General features: G+C 39.2%; 1 protein-coding gene across 1 annotated transcript; it reads left to right on the top strand.

The window, feature by feature from the left end:
• Window positions 1-4,929: 4,929 nt before the first annotated feature.
• HTATSF1 (HIV-1 Tat specific factor 1) lies at window positions 4,930-19,092 on the top strand. The gene is made up of 9 exons (XM_029959126.1): window positions 4,930-5,165; window positions 8,701-8,905; window positions 9,219-9,266; window positions 10,098-10,252; window positions 11,262-11,425; window positions 13,012-13,111; window positions 13,619-13,708; window positions 14,194-14,331; window positions 14,721-19,092. Exons 1-9 carry the CDS (start codon window positions 4,995-4,997, stop codon window positions 15,003-15,005), a joined length of 1,356 nt encoding a protein of 451 aa, XP_029814986.1. The 5' UTR covers window positions 4,930-4,994; the 3' UTR covers window positions 15,006-19,092.
• The last annotated feature ends 1,507 nt before the right edge of the window (window positions 19,093-20,599 follow it).

A 20,599-nucleotide genomic window follows, 5' to 3' on the forward strand; every position in this document is an offset into this window, starting at 1 on the left:
AGTCTTGTGTTCCCTGAACCAAAATTTTATTCTGTGGAAGTTGTTCCGTGGATAGAAAACACAACAGATTTTCCACCGCTTAAACTAAGGGGCTCCTATTTCAAAATAATTTGGGTGTTGAAGTATAGAACAGAAGCTGCAATGTATGAATTAAAATAATTCTGTCAGCCACAGACGCTTCCATTTTAACTAACCCTTGAAGGTATAAGCTCCCTCCAGATGTACAGAGCCCCTAACAACACATGGCTGGAAATCCATCCACCCATGCACCATTATCTGAGTTCATTATAAGATGAGAAAATCTATTTACAGTCTCTCTCTGTTGACTGCCCTAATCATAAAAATAAAACCAAACTATAAATCCCAAGGGCATTGGAATACAACCTCTGTAGTCATCGTAAACCAGTTAATGACAGACCAGTTTAGTCCCATCAGGCCTGGCCTTTTTTTACTACACTCCTCATGTTACAAGCTGAAAGGCTAAAGAACTAATTTTCAAATGCATTCTTCCTTTTATTGTACCAATTGTACATCAGGATAGGATCACTGAAATAAATGGAAATATAATAGCATAGAAACACAATTTATGTCAAAGCAGACTCCAGAGACCTTATTTTACTCTCTTTGTCTTAATGTAACACATTCCTGGTAGTGAGCTAGGTACAAACATAACAAACATATTGCACTGATATTTTCTCCTTCTCTTTTTTCTTCATGGAGCTGGAGGGTGAGACTGAAATAAGTAGATAAGCCCACACACTTATGAACCTACATTTATCTTCCTGGATCTTACTACAGGGAATTCTAAACAAAAGAAAAATCAACAAACATTATGGTTTTACAGCTCCTTACATCATTCTTTATTCTAGCTTAGTAAAGCCTTTGGGAAACAAATCTGCTACATGTTTCTGGATTTCACAATTTGTCTCTGTTGGAGACCAAATTTCCCACTGCAAAATCCTTGGTTACATCTCAGAGCAGCCATTAAAAACCACGGTTTCCCAATTCACCATTTTTCTTGCCTTGCATGCAGCTACTTTTTGCTTGTGTAACTACTCCTCTAGCTGGGTGGTCTATCTATTGCTAATATATCTTGTTACAAAACTGATGGTTTTGCTATATCCTGCACATGTTTTTGTTAAAGACTGGCAACATTTCAAGCCATAATTTAATTATTCTGTGTACTTTATACTTCGATAATTCTGTACTTTCAAATCTTCATGACATGTTGTACTCGAGTAATATATTGGTCAACATATATTTTTATCTAAACAATCTGATATTATTCATTTCATCTACTCCCCACAATATAATTATCCCTAAAATGTCTCCACATCACCATAACTGGATTTAGGGGAAAAGGGTTGTTTTCTTTGCAATCTTTTCTCAGTGTTCCAAAGCCAGGTTCTTTCACCCCTAAGTAATACAAGTGTAATTCTATAAGAGCATGTGCAAATAACTTCTATTTACAGTAATACTGAGAGTTATTTAGTGAAGAGTTGGGATGAATAATTAGGGGTTCACTATTTATGTCCACAGTATAAGAACAGGTAGAAAAATGGCACAAAATACTGAAAAGCAAGAATCCCTCAAAGGTCTTGTTCATGCAGAGTCTTACTGAGAAAATAAATACGATTTCTAGGAAATAGGGTTTTTATAGTTTGTTTTGTGAATGAGATATACACACTTTTTATATTCACATTAGCAACAGTTTTAAAATCAGTACTCTGTGCTGTCACAAGATGCCAGTGTAGTTAAAAAAAAAACCAAAAATCCACAAAAATTAACACATCCATGTCAAAGCAGTGCCACAGTGTAACTGACTGCATCTCCAGCAAATGGCACAGGGTATTAAAGTCAGTTACACAGTTAGAGCCATTTTAAAGCTCCCACTTCTCTTCTCATAGAAACTGCTTTGTTTTGTTTTATTTTACAAGGGCTGCCTGCTGACACTTGTGTGTTTATGCTAAGGATATTACAATTAAAGAATAAGCCAAAGTTACACACAGTCACAGTACTTACACATTTCGATCAGTGGTACTTAAAAAATATAATATGGGCTCTAATCAGTGTTTAGTTATAGGCTCTGCCACAGATGGGCCCCTCAGTGCAAGGTGAACTGTGAGGTGGAATTTCTGTGCATAGGACAGGATATTGAGTTTTTAGCACATCTGTACTGGTCCCGTAATTTTTCACACTGTGAATTTTTCACACTCTCACTAGTCTGTGTAACAGCTACAGGTTCCAGACCCACGGAAAGTCCAAACAGGAGTAACTTCTCTGTACTTAACCATTAATTACTGCCTCCTTAATTTAACATAACAAAGCAGCTCAAGGAAAGAGTGTTTACCTAATTAAGTATTAGCTAGTGATTTGCTGCTTCCCCTCTAACAGACAGCAAAACACCACTTCAGGAAAACCAAGGTATCCCTACTCTTAGTGGATGGCATCTCTAGACCAACAATCAGCTCTGATGAGCCAAGATAGCCTTGTATAACACAGAAGAGTCAGACACAGACACAGAATCATGCTAATGCCTCCTTTTAATATTTACTTTGAGACATTTTCTTAGGATTTAAAACACCATTTCTTGACAGTTTAGACTGATCCAAGCTGTAGGACACTCGAGCCCATCCCCAGAACATGCAGCTTGGAGCAGCAGTGCTTGCGCAGCCATGAGTTGTATCACTTCGAGGATGTGATTGAGAGGAAAGCTGTGTCAACTCCCAAAAGTGATGCGTTTGCAGCCGAATCAGCTCCCTGGGCTGGCCCTCTGTGCTGCCTTTACCAAGGAGGAAGGGAACAGATGGTGGTGACTCCACAGGAGGCGGTGCCGCAGCAGCTGCCGTCACACATGCTCTGATCTGCGGGGAAGTGTGAGGACTCGAGGCACTGTGTCCTCGTAGCCTCGTTAGAGTGTGCAGATCAGATCTACCTCGCACTAACCTCCCTGCACACAAGCACGCTCTCATTCCCATCGGATGGAGATTAAATCTGGAACTCCCGCTCCCCACAAAAGTGCCTCTCTGTAAGCAGATCTGAACACCAGGGAAAGCTGTACTGCCTGGGCACAGACCTTGCTGCAATCACTCGGGTTATAAACATAAAAACCCCTGCCAAAATGAAACGAGCAGGTTAAGACTTAAATTGTGTCTCTCTTACAATGTCGAGGCTGTGATTATCTTATTTCCCAACATATATCCAATTCCAAATTTTATAAGTAAGCACAGTTTATGTCCAGCCTCTCACGCTCCTCTCCACAATCCAATAACTGTTTGAAAGTGAAGACAAATGTCCTTTAAGCTGTCAGTTTATAAGTGATCACAAAGCAATCTTTGGACAACTACCGTAATAGCCCTGCCAAGAGAAAATTCTTGAAGCATCAAAGATGTCATTAACTAGGCTGGATGTTCTTTGTGCGACAGCCAAAGGTTACTAGAACTCTATATTTATATCCTCAGCAATTTCATCTGACAGCCTGTTGCCCAGGCAGGGAGCTGATGTTGGTCTTTCCCTACAGAGCTTCACGATCTCGTGTCTTTGATTTTATTATCATTCCAGTCTGTATGACAGTAAAGATATATTTGTTCCTGGAATACTGATTTCCAGAAAATGTCTGAATATTGTTTTTATTTCTGAGTGGAAAGATTGCTTTGCCCCTGGCAACTGGCCACTGCCAGCTTTGATGGGGCTCAATTTTCATTTAAAACAGGTGGCTATTTTAATACCTAGGGTTTATAGCTCTAGGTTAAATTTTGCAAAACAACCTAATCAGTGTGCTTCTTCATCCTCTAAATAAAACACTTTTAAACACAGCCATTAAATTTGGTTTTGATGTAGCTGCCTGGGCTACACTGTGAAAACCACTAGATGGCACTGAATGCAGGTCTTTTAAAAATTGATTCGCGTGAGAAAATTGTATTTAAAATATTTAAGTATTCACAGGCAGAGTACTAACTGCAGACTTCATTAATGCAAACTAATTCCGTGTTTTGAAGCCAAGCCTCATCCCGCTGTCCCAACGTACCCACCCTTTCCAAGGGGAGCACAACAGCCATGGCTGGACAGCCCTTAGCCAAGGGAGGAGTAAGAAGCAGTGTGATTTCTTGACATTTCGCATGCCATTTTTGTTTCATTTATCTTTTTGGTTTTGCCTTTGTCTCTAGCAGGACACGAGGACCTGTCACTGCCAGACGACGGCCAGCACCACTGACAGAAGCAGCTTCACTGACCAGCGTTGCCCAGGGCACAATGGCGAATGGCATCGCAGCAGGAAGTACTTTTATTCGTGTCCCAAACTTTTATTTATCACGTAAGCAAAGCTGCAGCAGCGCCCACGCAAAGCCCATCAAGGCACAGCTTCTCGCCCACAGCTGTCTGGCGCATCAGAGGCAGCCGCCCTCACGCCGAAGCCCAGCCTGTGGTGAAACAGCGCTGCAGCCGGAGGCAAAGAGAAAGAGAAAGGGAAGAAGGCGATGCGGGAGTCCCACCACCCCCAACAACCCTCGCCCTCAGGGCCCGTCACGGCCGCGCTCAGGGCCCGCCCACAGGCGGAAAACACACCCCGCCCCCTGCGCGCGCCCGCCCCTGGACAGGCTCCCCCCCCGCTTCTCATTGCTCCGCCGTTCCCCGCGTGACCCGACAGCGCGTCGTTCATTGGCTGCGGCGCGGGGCAGGAGGCGGGCGGGCGAAACCACCCCGGTGGTGGCGGCGGCGGGGCAGGGGCGTTTCGGTGCTGTGCGCGCGGCGGGGGCGTCACGGTCGCGGCGGCGCCGCGTGAGGCGGGTGGGGGTCCGCGCGCGCTCCCGCCGCTCCCGCGCGCTCCGCCGCCCAGAGGGGCGGGGCCGGCGGGCGCGCGCCTCAGGCCGCGGAACGAGCGCGGGTTTGTCCAGGCCCGGCGCCAGGCGCGGGTTGTCCAGGCCGGCGCGGGTTGCTCAGGCCCGGCGCGGGTGACCCAGGCCTGGCGCGGGCCGAGTCCCGCCGAACGGGGCAGGATGAGCGGCGAGGACGGGAACGAGGAGTTCTACCGGCAGCTGCAGCTGCAGCAGCAGTACCAGGCCGAGCCCGGCGAGGGCGAGGGCGAATCCGACCCCTTCACGTACGTGGACCCGGCGGACGGGGCCGCCTACGAGTGGGACCGGGAGAAGAAGGCCTGGTTCCCCAAGGTGGGTGCGGGGGTCCCCGGAAGGTGAGGAGGAGGAGCAGTCGGGGCTGGGTCCCCTCGGCACGGAGGTGTCCGCGTTCTGCCCCACTTGTGTCTGCTGAGGGCTCGGTGGCACCGAAACCCCCCTTTTTACAGACAGAGCCGTCTCCGCCTGTGACCGGCTGCGATTTTGTTGCGAAGAGCTGTGTCTCAGCTGTGTCTCAGCTTCTCGCCTTGGCTGAGGATCTGCGGAGTTGCTCGAGCCTGGCATGAAGTCACAGTTATATTTGTAGGTCTTGGTCCGTGCTGCCTTTAGATCTCTTTGTCACAGTGGCTGTGGTGATCTTTTTGTGGGCAGTGAAGTGTCTGTTAAGATGTCTAGATGAAAATATATCCTTTCTAGGTGAAAGTATATCCCTCTTTCATTATTACCTGAAAATAGTGCCTTGTACAGGTGCGATCTTCCACATCCTTCAGTCACAGAAGTGCACTTGAAAATTAAGTGTATTTGTCTTACTTAGTGGCATTCCACAGCATGGAAACACGTCACAGTTTTTCATCTTGGTTATTTTTTTATTAAATATTTTCAGGATAAAGAATGATTTTGCTATAACACTGTGTTTCTTCAAAGGGAGAAGGGACATAGGTTTAATTAGTTGAGCAAATCTGCTGATCTGCAAGTGAAATAGTGGTTTCATTACCGTATAACAATGAACGAGGGCAATTAATTTAGTATTAAGACATTTTATGGGGTCTGCTTGATAGATGTAATGTGCCAGTTCTAGTTTGTGACTGTGAGTTCATTGCAATTCAGAGAAGCTGAGTGAGAATGAAGCCTGTAGTGCCAAGTTTGAATGTGTGTAAACCTAGGAAGGTGTCTGCAGCAGATGGCTTATGGAGGGGTAAAAGCATTGAGAAATCCAGACTCACAAAGTGGAACACTGAGTACCCCTGGCTCCCTGTGGAGTGCTATATCCAGTAAGCACAGTAACTTGTAAAAAGGTTCTTCTTTTTTTTACCTATTTCTTCCCCTCTTTCTCAACTATTTTTTTAAATTTTTCTCCTCTCAGTATCATTTGATATTCCCAAGTGCCTTTCTTATCTCTTCTGTCTTGGAGAGGAGATAACATTAAAGGTTGGACAGGTTAAATAAGAGCAGCGAAGTTCACTAGTAAATATGATGTGTAGGAGAAGTTGGTGACCTACCAGTGACCCACAGAGCTTCACAAAGATTCTTTACTGAGCTAGACACCCGTGTCTCAGGTTACTTCTTCTGCCTGATGATTATTCAACAGAATGTTTTATCAAAATAAATTGGAGAGACCACCGGAGCCAGAAGTTGGAGTACTTTCTCCATGAGCAGTAATAAAATTCTTAATCTCTGTTTCTTGACAAAAGATGAAAATATGACTGGTGTAACCATCATCTACAGACTGGGACTGCACTGCTGCTCTGCTTTGGGAGTAGTGGCTGCTGAGCTTCCACTAAAGCATATTTCAAAGCCATTCAAAAAGTGAATGATATTAACTGTCAACATTCCCCAGAAAAACTTGGAGACAGTCAAATATTTAATAGAAGCAATTGTAACCTCGTTTATTATTTAATTGTTTTTCTTTCAATGGTACTGTATTGATGAATACCAAGTTCTATAGTCCTTCATGGACGTATCACAAAATAGCACGAGGAATTCATCTGCTGCCTCCATCACTTGCTGTGAAAATACAGATGTTGGCTGTCATCTGCAGGCACAGGGTATCTGTTCTTCATTTGGTTAATCTATTCCTTTCCATTTCAGTGGGACCAGCAGTTAATTACATGCTCACATGTCCTGTAGTATTGTATTACTTTTCCTATAAGCTTGATCACCCCAACTGTATAATTGTGAGGGTGTGCAGATAGAACTGATCTGTCTGTGATGTTTTCCAACAGAACTGGATTGAAGCCCCAAGTAACAAATTCTGTGAATTGGTGTTTGTCATGCAGGCACAGTATAACATAGTTTCCAATAAAAGTCTTTATATTTGTATAAATTCCTTTGTGCTTGCAAAAAACACATTTTAAAATGAGGTAGTCGTAGTGGTTATATGGTAGGATGATATTATGCAAAAAACATCTTTGTTATTGACTGGTAAAATTTGATAGTCCATGGTAGGTAATTTGCTAAGAATAAATTGAGCTTTACACAAGAACACAGTTCCCCCTGAAGCTGAAAAATAATCCTGCTGCAGGAAGGTGGTTGTTGCAGGTTTAATCACTAATTTATCAGTAAGTTCTCTGATGAAAATTAATAATCCTGTTTACCAGAAAGTACAAAAGCTTCTTAATTCTTTGGATCTCATCAACTGAGGATTGCTAAGGTTGCTTGTGTCAAATATGATGAACCTGGTTAGAGCACAGTGTCTTCTTCACTAAATGTGGTTGTACTTTTTCTTTCTCTTGACATGACTTTGTGTTGGGTCCTGTCTGTAAGAGTAGCCACTTACATTCCTTATCGAGGTGTGTTGCAAGTCTTGTTTAGCCTGGGAGCTATTTTGTGCTAAACTTTAAAGTTATATGGGGCTCCATGACATCTTGCATTATTCCTGACAAGCCTGTTACTGTCAGTTCTGCATTTTTGATTTGTTATAATAGAAGTCTAGAGTTGAAACGTGAAGCTTTGAACCATTAGAAGATGGGAGATTGCATTATCATCATTGACACAGTAGTTTAATGACATCAAGTTTTGTTCTCTGTTGAATACAGATGAACCAAGTGCAGCACAAGTCAGAGATAAAATTTTCAGAGGTTAAGGCTCAGCTTTGGGAATAAATCCTTTCAGAGTGTGTAACTTCAGAAAATCCTTCCTAATGCAGGGATGTTGGCAAAAGCAGCTCTGATACATATCTTTGCATGGGATTGCTAGTGGCTAGTATTAAAATTGGTACTGGGGGTAATTTGTAGGGATTTTTTTATTTTGACCTCTAAAACATAGGCATTAGCCAATCTTAAATTTTATCCAAGTATAGTCTCTCTCTAGAAAAGAAGAAGCTAATTATCTATTAGTAGGATATGAAGTAAAGCATGTGGCCTTAGAAACAGTGTGTTAAGATACATCTCTGCCTAAGTGCAGTATTTACTGTCTGTCAACACAAATATATGTCCTCCCTGGAAATGATTCCATGAAAAGGCAGATGCCTGCAAATGTCAGTCGTTCATCATCTGTGGATAAGTTGTTGACTTACTGTCAGTGTCACTTTATCTCTTAACTATGGCCAGGAGCATTTGGTTTCTGTCCTTCAGGCAGGTCCAATTTAAGTGGAAAGCAGAAAGCTTGGTTTGAAAAAAGTCAGAACTTGTGAAATGTTTGTGTAAAAACTTCATGTGCTGTATAGAATTAGTGTGTTTGTCCAGTTGAGGTAATGCCTGAACTTGTTATGCATATGGCTTTGCAAAGATGATTTAAAACCAGTTTTAAAATACCGGATTGGAAAATGACCATCACCTGACTAACATGAAAACACAAACCTGAATTTGTAGTTCTTTGAAATGTTTGATTAATTTTCCTAATTTCTTTTCAGATAACAGAAGATTTCCTGGCAACCTATCATGCCAACTATGGCTTCCACGCAGATGAGACAGACACTTCATCTGCCCCTGGCACAGCCACTGAAAGTAAGCAGCCAGTAAGTTCTAAGACAGCAGGAACACAACCATCAGCAAATGAGAAAGGACCAAAACAAACAGATCCAAAACAAAAATCAGAAAAAAGAAAGCTGGAGCCAGGTAAGTGACAAAGTATTTCCCTATGTTTAGCTGTGACGTGTAGTAAGGAGTGAAAACTGGCAATTGTTCAGTGTTGTCTGGTACAGCAAAGATATGGGTTGTGCTGAAAATTTCCAGGTGGTTCTAAATTTTGTGGTACTTCATAGATATCCTCCTAAGTGTGTATGCAAGGTGGAAAAAAGCAAATTAAGGCATGTTCAGAGCTGCCTCTTGAGCAAGCAAAAATTGTTAGAAATCTGATAGAATATAAACATTACCGTATGCTGCCATGTTTAATGTATTACCATAACTGAATTAAAACTCTTGTGTTTAGGATGGTTTCATGTTGAAGAAGACAGAAACACAAATGTTTATGTGACTGGTAAGTGTTTATTTATCTACTTGGAGCTAAAGATGGTAAAAGAGACTCGTAGAAGTCTTTAATATTCTCTAGTCAATCTGCCACTTGCAAGCTGCTTAATGTTATGTTCCTGACTGCATAATGTCTTGGTGACCTTTAAATTGCAGATGTGGGAGAGTAGTCAAAGGGACATGCTCTGTGCTTTTGTCTGCTAAATGTGATATTCTGTGAGCTGTGTCAGCCAAGTCACTAATTTGTTTGGGTTTTTTTAAGCAAAACAATTTCTGCAGGCTCTTAGGGGATAGAATAATGACAAGTTTATAACCAGATAGTGCATCAGCTATAAACATCACTTAATCTTTAATTTTTATTTTATTTAATAAATGCATAATTAAATTACTAGGTAAGAAAGAGGAAACAGTAAAAGAAAAAAAGGCTGAGAATAGAATGAGAAAATAATGGGGAAGCTTAAATGAAATTATCTGTGCCCTTATTATGGTGTTTCTTGACCTGTTTTGGATTGTGGGGAGCTACCCTTGGATGCATATACAGAAGAACATTTGTATATGTATATGCTCAGTGGCTCTGAGCAGTCACAGAAGTGCACATACTTGAATTCTCAAAAATCTTCATCCAGGCCAAACTAGCATGGAACATCCACATAATTTTCTTATCCGTTTTGGGTTTTTTTCTTGTCCTTAATTCAAAGTTCAGACCTTATAAAGTCTATACATTTTCAGTCGCTCTTTTTGTCGAATTTGTAGGTGGAGAAAATAGTTGTCAGTTTATAGGTTGGGGTTTTTTTTTGTCCATAGACCATACTCAAGCCTTCTGTTTGAATTTATTTTGCAGGTTTACCTCCAGACATTACAAAGGATGAATTTGTACAAGTCATGTCAAAATGCGGTATCATTATGCGAGATCCTCAGACAGAAGAACACAAAATCAAACTGTACAAAGATAAGGAAGGAAATCTTAAAGGAGACGGCCTCTGTTGCTATCTGAAGGTCAGTGGTGCACTGAAATGAAGTTTTCCTTCCCACTGAAAGTACTTGTGGCCGCTGTTTCAGAATCATATTCAGGAGGTTGTTGAAACATCTGAAGTGTAACTTGAAATTTAGGTCTCTCTTTTAAAGGTTTACTCTAGAAATGCCCACTTGTGCACCTCTTATCCAACCCCACCCTCTACCTGAAAGTGGCCATAATAGCTGCTGAACATGTCTCCCTACACGTTCCTCTCTTGGGTGACAGTGATTATGGGGTGAAATGGGGGACTGTTTACCTTTTACTTTGAAAATATGCTACTGTGTAACTGAGGATACTGTATACCAAGGACTGTAGTCCTGTATATACACTTTTAGTTGAGAACTGGTTGATTTCAGAACTCTGTTACGTTCTTTATTAAGCCATAAAAGTTTAGGCTGCAGTACTGTTTCCTTCATGTGTTTCACTTGTGAATCATTTGGAAGGTTGGTGCTTCCAAGTGCAACCTGCTTTAATTCTGCAAGAAAAGCACCAGGCAGTGCTAAATCCAATGTCCTGTACTCTGTGCTGGTTTTGTAATTGGAGTAGTTAGGGCTGTTCAGTGCACAAATATAAAGACAGGCTCCACTCCAAAGGACTTTCAAGAAAATATTAAAAATTACATGAGAGTCTCAACATCTGCTGTTCATGGAAAAGTGATATAAGCTTTATAGGAAATTAGTCCCCTGAAGTCTTTTTATTCTTTAAGTTTATCAGCTTGCCTGATGGTTGCAGTTTAGTTTCTGTGACATATTTGAATGAACTGTGTGCAGTTGCTTTTGGGAGCATTAGTCAATTATAACAGGAGTGCAGAAATACTGGGTTTTGATCAAGAAAGCATTGCCAGCTGTGTGTCAGGAGATTTGGAAGAGAAGTGGCCTTTTCAGTGACAGGGACCTGATGCTTTGCACAATATACTTAACACCACGTTATTGGGATCATTTGACTGTGCTCTGTGCTTTAAAGCTTGTGCTGTGTTTTATTTTCAAATAGAGAGAATCAGTTCAACTTGCATTGAGGCTTCTGGATGAGGCAGAAATCCGAGGCTATAAATTGCATGTGGAAGTTGCAAAGTTCCAACTGAAGGGGGAGTATGATGCAAGCAAAAAGAAGAAGAAATGTAAAGACTACAAGAAGAAGCTGTCTCAACAGCAGAAGTTTGTATTTTTTATTTCAGTAGAATATTGCTTGAATTCTAAGTGCTATTAGTAAAGTGCTGCTTTCTTTCAAATGCAGTGCTAAGCTATGCAAAAGTTAAAGTCTTATCTGACAGTGAAATACCTTAACTAATGCTCATTTAAAGGGGAGCTACTCCTAAATTAAATGTTAATATAATGAGCTTCTTTGTGACTTAAACATTAAAATAATACATAGGGAGCCATGGTCCTTTCAGGTGTAGAAGAAAATATTACAACTCTGGGGAGATAAGACACTTCTGAGTGTGTGAGTGTGCAAGGTATCCTGTCATGATATTTGGGCTTGCTGTTATAAGGTCATAACACTGACTGCCCACATGTATTTTGTACCATAATGCAATAGTTAAAAAAGGGCAAAAGATGCTTGGCTGCCATAGGAGAAAGTACTAAAATATCTCTGTAGATTCCCCCAGACATCTGTCTCTGGTATAAAATATACTGATTTTTTTTAATTGTACCTTGATTCATTGCTTTTGTCGCTTAAAAACTGTTTTTCTGCCTTTTGGAACCAAGAAGATGCAGATTAAAGAAGAAAGAAGTTTGAACTTTTGATATTTTATTGAAAGCAACATTCCACTGAACATTGTAAATAGTAATGCAGAAGTGTTTTACCATAGTTAAAGGGAGCAAAGGCTACTTGATATCTTATCTATTGAAAACAGAAGTAGCTTGAAATGTGTCTGCCCCAAGGATGCATTGGCAGTTCTTGTTGTGAGAAGTCTCCAGTGTGGAGATGATGAATGAAAATAATTAAACTGCATTTGACAGCAATTTGTGTGAATAAAATGACTGTGTTCCTTTTGAGTTGAAGAGCATAATTTACTGGTAAAACTACTCTCATTGGGAATCCATGTTTTCTTTAGCTAAAGTAGGAGATATAAGAAGGAATTTAAGATTTTCCCCTGATATATGATTTTGAGATTTAAAAGTGTGAGTATGTGGGGTTGTTTTGTAATAGGATATGAAGTAGGCATTTCTATGAGAAGTAACATCTGCTGTGAGAAGGCAAAATCTTAGAACAGGTGCCCTGAGTTACATGACTAGTTTGTGGCACTGTGGAACAAAACACATCTCACAGCAGTGCCTGTGTAGGAGTCAAAGTCTTCTTGCATGTTTGTTTAAATAAAAGCAGTTAAGTTTTACTAAAGGGAATAGTGGATCTCCTTTTTTACAAAATAAGTTAGGAAAAAATGGCAAAATATCAGCATTTTAATTGTACTTGGCAACAACTGATTCCTGTATCTGAGCTGAATCTAAGAAGAAATTAAAACTTCAAAATTATTTTCTTTGGGTTTAAAAAAATGCTTTGATTTTTACTATAATTTATATTCCTTCTTTGAGCTTTAAATACCTTTGTAATGCTTTGTAGAAGTGGTAAACCTGGGTAATTATTGTATGTTTTAGACTAATAACTTAACGCTTTGTGTCAAAAATACGTGTTGATGTATTGCAAAAAATGCCAAATTAATAATTTTTTTTCAACAAATACTTGTAGAAACTGAAGAGAGCCGCAACAATATCTTCTTACTGTTGCTTCATTTCATTAGACAGCTGGATTGGAGGCCGGAGAAGAAAGATGGTGCAACTCGAATGCGACATGAACGCATCGTTATTATCAGGAATATGTTTCACCCAAAGGACTTTGAGGTAGGAAAATGCAGTTTGCTACTGTAGGTTGGGCTGTTAACAGTTAACATTGTCTGAAGTTTCTGCCATACAAATTTTAGCAAAATTCTAAGCAGATGAGAACCAGATTTGGGCAGGGCATTCTCCTGTACCAGACATCTGCTTGAAATTCATTCAGCTCTCTGAAAACAAGAAAAAGATGGTGGTAAGAATGTATTTTTCAAATCAGCCTTTTTCACTGTCTGTATCCTGACAATATTCCTTTTTGGGATGGAAAGAGGAGTAAACAACAGTAACTGTTAGGATGGAGAAACCAGCACAAAATAGCTTTGTTAATAAGTAGCATTTATAAAATTCTAATAAGAACTGTCTGCCAACTCTTAGGTGGCTTTGAAAATGCAGCATAGCAGCACTTACTTTATGAACTTCTGATGGGTTGGCACATGGCTTCCATTAGTGACTGAGCAAAAATAAAGCTGAGAGAAGTGAATGCTTGTGTTTAATTAAAGCTGTGTGACTGCTTTGCAGGAGGATCCCTTAGTGCTAAATGAGATCAGAGAAGATCTGCGGACAGAGTGTGAAAAGTTTGGACAAGTAAAGAAGGTTCTCATATTTGATGTACGTATTTTTAAATGCTGTGTTGGCAGAACTGATGTAATGTGCAAAGCTGCAAAACGTTTAGGCTGCTTTAAATATGAGTGGAGTGTTTATTTGGTTTTGTATGTTTATTTCATGGAAACTTGATTTAGTCTTTTAGTATTTTAAAACTGCTTTGAAACTTAATGTCTAAGCACCCATCAACTTCAGCCTAAGTGAAGGCAAACTAACTCTTTTGAAGAACTTGAATACAAGTCACAAGTTTGAAAGTATATAAATACATTTAATTGTATCTAAGCTAGCTGAAACATTTCCTGTTTCCTGTGTTCAAAAACTGTGTTCTGTATGCCAGTAGAACAAAATATGTAAACTTGGAAACTGATATTTTCAAACACAACTATGTATTATCAGAATGGAACCATAATCTGATTTTTTAGCACAATCTAAAAGATACTGGAATAGGTACACTGGTTAGAATATTAAATGAAAGGTGTCTCTCCTTACAGCGACACCCTGATGGCGTGGCTTCTGTGTCATTTAAAGAGGCCACAGAAGCTGATCTGTGCAAGCTCACTCTAAATGGAAGGTGGTTTGGTGGCCGTCAGCTCAGTGCTGAAACATGGGATGGTGTAACAGATTATCAGGTAACCTTTCCTGCTCCTATTTCATCAAATATTTCTTCCAAACCATAAATCTGTTTTAACTCAAGAAGTTTTTGGCACCCCCATCCCCTTCCCCTGCCCACCCCTGCACTATCTTGCTTCTCCTCAAAAACTGCTAGAATGTCCCCCAAAAAAATCATTCTGAATTATTCAACTTAGCAGAAAATTAAAGGACCTGTTTTGTGTGTTGGAGATGTCAGTTTGGAGCATTATCCACTGCATGTACAGATTGTTAGTTCACAGTCAGCAGGCCCTTCTGAACTCTTGAGATATTTCTGTAAGATAAGTGTTTGTATAATTTTATCTGTGTAAATACTCATTTAGACAAGGATGACTTCGAAATTATGTGTATTAACATCTCTTTTTAATAGGTGGAGGAGACTGCAAGAGAAAGGGAAGAAAGGCTGAAGGTGTGGGAGACATTTTTAGGGGATCCTGATGCAAAGGAGCAGCAAACTACATCTGGTTCGGATTCTGCATCAAGTAGCGTTAAAGCGCCTGAAGGCAAACAACCTCCAGGAGTTAATGACACACCTAAGGAGGGTGCAAATGATGAAGCTCCTAAGAGGGAGAATAATGGTGAGGGCATTAATGAAGATGGAGCTCCATCCACAGACAGCAGCCTTGCAGGCAGCGATGGTGAAGCTGATACATAGCACCTTTAATGCTTTACGAAAGCATGATTTTTAGGGTGATGTTTGAGTTGATCCCTTTCTTCAGGGTGACTGCAGACAATATTCATATGAATATAGGCATATTAGAATGTCATCAACTGTGTGCTTTGAAGTTTTCATTAAAAGCAGTATTTAATGAGGTTCTAAAAGTTTGTATTAATTGGCTGTTCAGGTAAAGTAACTCAAGTTGCCAAGAATGCAGTAAAACTCATCAGGCTTCTTTTGTTCTAACTATGCTTGTCAATGTTCCATCATGTGAGTGTGAAATACATTCTAACCCTTAAGTTTATGTAACTGTATGTAACTTAAGTAATGCAAAGCTATTACAAGATTTGTGGATTTTACTGTTAATTTTCCTGTACCCCTTGGAACTCAGTATTTCATCCTTTAAAATGATTTGTGTCCTGAGTACTTTGGTTCATTTTATGGAACAGATGCTGTGATACATATGGGGTGAATGCATAGGATGTGTTGCTATTCATTAGGTAGCAAATGATACGAGTAGTACCAAGTCACAAACTTAAAAGAAGTGGAAAACAGCGTTGCCATAACCACCCTCAGGCAAACCGAGTGAAGACAGATTATTAAATCACAGCATTCAGTAAATTACTTTTTCCTTCCCCTATTTAGACCTTTTGTTGATGTTAGATAGAGGCTGGAATTATGTCAAGGAGACTAGAAATGCATGAGCACACACATTTTAGGACATAATGAAATAGATAGATCTTAAACTCTCATGGTCTGTATGCAGTAGGTATCAAAATAGGCTTTCAATTTTTGTGGTGGCTTTATTAGTTTTTGCTTTTATATTAAAGGTTTTTGTTCCACTTTGTTAGCATGATGAGTGTAAGTTCTCAACATTTTAGTTTAGCCCTGCATGCTCTTCAGAGTGGGGAGGATCTTCCATATTTCATAAGATTTAAAGGCTTTTGGCAGCTCAAACTACAGTTTGTTGTGCAGAAGTTAGAAAACTTGAAAACATGCTTTCAAATAATGCTCTTAAAAAACAAATGCTAGCCCTCTTAGAAATATTTCCAAAAGCAAGGATTTAGAAGACATTCTAACTTCAGGTATCTTAATACATGGCAGGCTATCAAAAATAACTGAGGGAGCTGTTTTGGGCATAGTCATTCTTAATTTAGAATCCTGTTATTTTGATAAGTAAGGGTAGAAGAATATGGATTTAGGCACTAAATAATTAAAATACTGGTGCTAAATTCATAGCACGTTGTTCATATGGGTGGTAACCAGTACACATTTGTAAGGAGGATCTGTTGAATTGTTTTAATTCATATTGGATTGCAAGAAACTATAGATGCTAATTCCTGTATTTCCATCATGAGGTATTTGGAATACTCTGAAAATTTGTGCTCTGAGATTACCATATATATTTTTTCAAGAAGTCTATATGGTTCTCTTATTTTGTTGGGGTTTTTTTTAATATATAATCAGTATGTGTGGGTAGCTATGCCAACCAGGGCATCTAAGTTAACACCTACCACTGTAGTTATAAGTTACATCTTTTTTGTGACAAAAAATACCTGATCTTACAACAGAGATTATATTTGAATTCAGAGGTTAAAAGTCGAGGGCTCATTATAAGCTGGCATGACAAATGTCCCTTTTTGAGTTGCATTATAAGGGAGAGCTGTAGCTCTTGCCAGCTAAAAAAGTCCGTTTGCTCCTGTTTCCAAGTGTGAATTGTACGTTTCAGCAAAGCAGGTCTTTGAAGAATTCAGGGGATCTGAAACACTGCCTGCTTAGTAGCTGCACGTGGTGGCATGTTCTGATACATCTCTGGGTTGTGTTGGTTCTGCCTTAGTTATTTTTATTGGTAATAAGCACCACAGACCTTTGAGAGCTGGGAGTGTTTGCATGTGAGGAGTGATTTAATGTGGTGGGTATTGCTTTCAGTGCTCCTTTTTTTCCTTCCAGCTTCTAGACTCCAGGCTTTAGATCAATTACTCTTGTGTTTTGTTTGCTTCATTTTTTTTTTAAAGGAGCCCCAGTCATGTAACACTACACAGTTAAATCACCTGTTTTACAGTGGAATTGCAACTGATGTAGGGAAACTTGTGGACAAATGTATAAAACTTGTACAGTTCTATGAAGCCTTATTATGGTATCAGATATGAAAAATAAGGTTAGTGTAGTGTATTATTTGAGAAATAAAGAATCATTTTATGTGCAGTGACCTTCCTCTCTCCAATTGATGTACACATTTGACTGGCTTGCTGCAGAAGTGCAGTTGATGTCAGTCCTTTCACCTTTCTCTCTAGACCTCACACTGAAATAGAGCACCAAGAAAGACTGAGACCAAATGCTTTACTGGCTTTCCTATTAAATAGGGTTCTTAAGGAAATAAAAGCTGTTTTTTCATGCAAATACGTTGTTCTGAAGTGTGGCATTACACTCAAACTGGTATTTTCCTTTTGTCTACCTCTGTTTTCCCCAGTAAAATGTAAAAATATATTTTTATAAACTACTCATTGAGTTATTGCATTTAGTAGTCCAAGGAGAGGTTAATGCAGCTGTAACTTTCTTTTCAGCAGATTTTCATTCAGACTGAATTCTTCTGACATTTTCCTTTTTTGAAATGATGCAAATTTTTATAAATTAATCTGAACAGAAATAAAAAAATCACAAAAGTTAAAATTACTATTTTGAAGTATGACTGTGACAATCTTGTTGTATAGAGCAGTAATGTTTAATACCAAATTTTAACAAATCTGAAGCTGAATAAGGTGAGTTGCTTTTTAAACTTACGTATTTTTCTGACTGAGCAGCATCATACATAAGTTGGTAAGAAATTAAAACCCCCATGGAATTTTCAATGTATTTGTTCTTTAATTAAAAGTGCTGTTTAATTACTTGCTCACTAGAAATGACAAAATCAAACTTTTTGTTTGATTTCTAATATATTGTAAGCTTTTGGTGAGAGGTTCATTGTAAGAGAATCTGTCTCCTTCCCTCTGAGTATGATGAAAACAATAACCAGCAGGAGGCTGAAACAATTTGTGGATAATCCTTGTTGCTCAGTTTTGAACTGGAGAAATACTTGTTTCTATTAGTTCACACAGTGTAACAAAATGGATGTGAAGCCACTTAAACACAACAGCAGGGACAGAGTATTAACTGATCCTTCAGTACAATTCAGCAATAATTGCTTTTTTAACCATACCAGCCAAAATCATTTCTTAGCTTCAAGATACATTGGTAGTTTGCTTTACAGTCAACTGCTCTTTAGTGCTTTGCTGGCAAGGAAGTTTTATGGGGTTACAGGTATTTGCCAGAGATGACGTGGCTTGAGGAGCAAGGCCAAGGTAGACACCTGGAAACAAAAAGCCCCGAAAGAAAAGGGTTTCTTGAAGGCTTTCTCTTTTTCTCGCAGGTTCTGGAATGTTCATATACAGCTGTAAAGAGAGAATTAGCTTCATTTTGCATCAAAATGTTTATCTGTTTCTCCTGCCTTTTTTTTTTAATTACTTTTTTTAATTGAATTTCAGTCCCTCGTACAGCTTACATTTTGTATAAGGATTGCAATTCACTTAAAATCATTAGTATGTTAAATGCAGTGCATTTTAGCTAAATGTCCTAGACATTATTCAGTTAAGGTTAACCTATTTACAATTACGAATAATTCACTTAATTCACTTAACTTGAAGGTATTGGATGCTTCATAGAAACCCAAACTTGCCTTTAAATTTTCCAGTAAAATCGATATTCGTACCCTGAATTCTTGAACCTAAACAAAACAAATTGGAGAAAAAAAAATTAAAAATACTTACCTATAGATGTTAATTGGATTTTAAGTTCTCATTTCTGAATTTGAGGAAACATACTGCAGTATGGGAAATGAATTCTGTGAGTTGTGTACTTGTGTTGATTTGACTTGTGTGTATTTTAGTGCTTATTATACACGGCTTGAAGTCTTACTGTCAGGATACTCTGGAAGTTCTGTAAAATATTTATAGAATTATGAAATCTTTTGCAGCAAATTGGTTTTTTGCTCATTCTGTAATAAGAAAGTATATTGTTAGATTAAACTTTTCAGTAAGTTGACTTGGAATTTTTTTCTGACTGGTGATTTTTCTTTCGATAAATTGACCATTTTCATTTATCCTTTAGAAAACCAACATTTAAAAGCAATGGTAATTGAATAATATCTAGACTTGTGACAGCATCTGAGAATCCCTTGGTTTGTCTTCAATTTGTTTCTTAAAGGGGTTGTGTTTTATACTACCTTTTTAATAAACAAACTGGTGAACAGAACAAGTCTTTGCTGATTCGTTCTGAGATAATGTATTTGTCTTTTTTCCCTCAGTAGAAGATACAGTAGCCTTTGGTGCACAGGGATTTTTATAAAATACATGTGTTAACAAGCCAGAGCTTTCCAGCTGGATCCAGTAGACGTGTTGCTGGAACTGTAAGTGGGATATGGTGTCTGTTCCCCATTTGTGGGTTTTGTCTTCTTCCTGGCTTGGTGTGTTAATGGACCTGCACAGATATAAAAGAAGTAGAAGGGATGATTGCAGACACCATAATTATAAATGAGATTGAGGGGTTTTTATTTGTTAAAGACAAGTAGAATTTCAATTTTGATTCTCAAAAATAAAGATTTTTTTTTTTCAATTTTGTTTTCTTCAAAGCTTTGACACTTCGCTTAAAAAGCACTGGAAATCAGTTGCTCAATTCCTGTACTGAAGAACAGGGATTATAATCCCATTTTACCCAGTAGTTCCTTGTAGGAGCTTTAAACTGATTCCATTTTAACAACCAGCCAAGTGCTTTAACTGCCAACCTGAGAGGGAATTTTTGAATGAGATCTTGAAAAGCTTTAGCAGAAGAAATCTCTGCTGTGTGAGCTAGTTTAGAAAAGGGGATCAAAGAAGGAGTGATGGAGATGTTGAGGGCTCTTGCCCTGCTGATGGACTGGAATCCAGTGTGTCTCACAATGAAAATGTGTTTATGCAAAGAGTGTGTCAATAAAAGACTAAGCACCTTCAAGGGAATCTCAGCCTGGTAGTTAAGTTGGTCTGGGAGATGGCAGAGGGCGGATTCATATGTATTTAGGCAGAGGGAATTGAATTGTGCTCTCCTGCTTTCTGGATGAGTAAACAAACTCCTAAGCTGCTCTATAAAACACATAATGTCACCAGTTTGGTGACTCTAGTTCCCAAGGTGTTTTTTCCAGCTGAGACTGGCAAGTTTGACCCTGTTTCAGCATTTCTGGAATGACTGCAATTGGGTAATTTTGGTAAACTTGCTATTAAAAAAACCCCAAACTCTATTTCCTGCTATAGCCCTTGAAGAACAAGAATATTTTTATTTTCTGAAGCTTTCTGCAGTCATTTAAACAGATCCAGTGAAGAAGAGAGAGAAAAACAGTTATCAAGTTTTTCTGGATTGGAGGCAGATCCTACTTTCCCTTCTTGTAGATGTTGCCCACATAATACTGAATATGTCCTAGCCTGGCATAGGAAAAACCTTTATCATCCTGGCTAAATTTGGCTATCTGCCATAGCTTCATCATCCTACTCTAAACTCTTCCAAAGTCCACAGTCCTCTTTATTGTG

Source organism: Manacus vitellinus, unplaced genomic scaffold (assembly GCF_001715985.3).
Source record: "Manacus vitellinus isolate BGI_N305 unplaced genomic scaffold, ASM171598v3 scaffold_19_pilon, whole genome shotgun sequence".
NCBI lineage: Eukaryota > Metazoa > Chordata > Aves > Passeriformes > Pipridae > Manacus > Manacus vitellinus.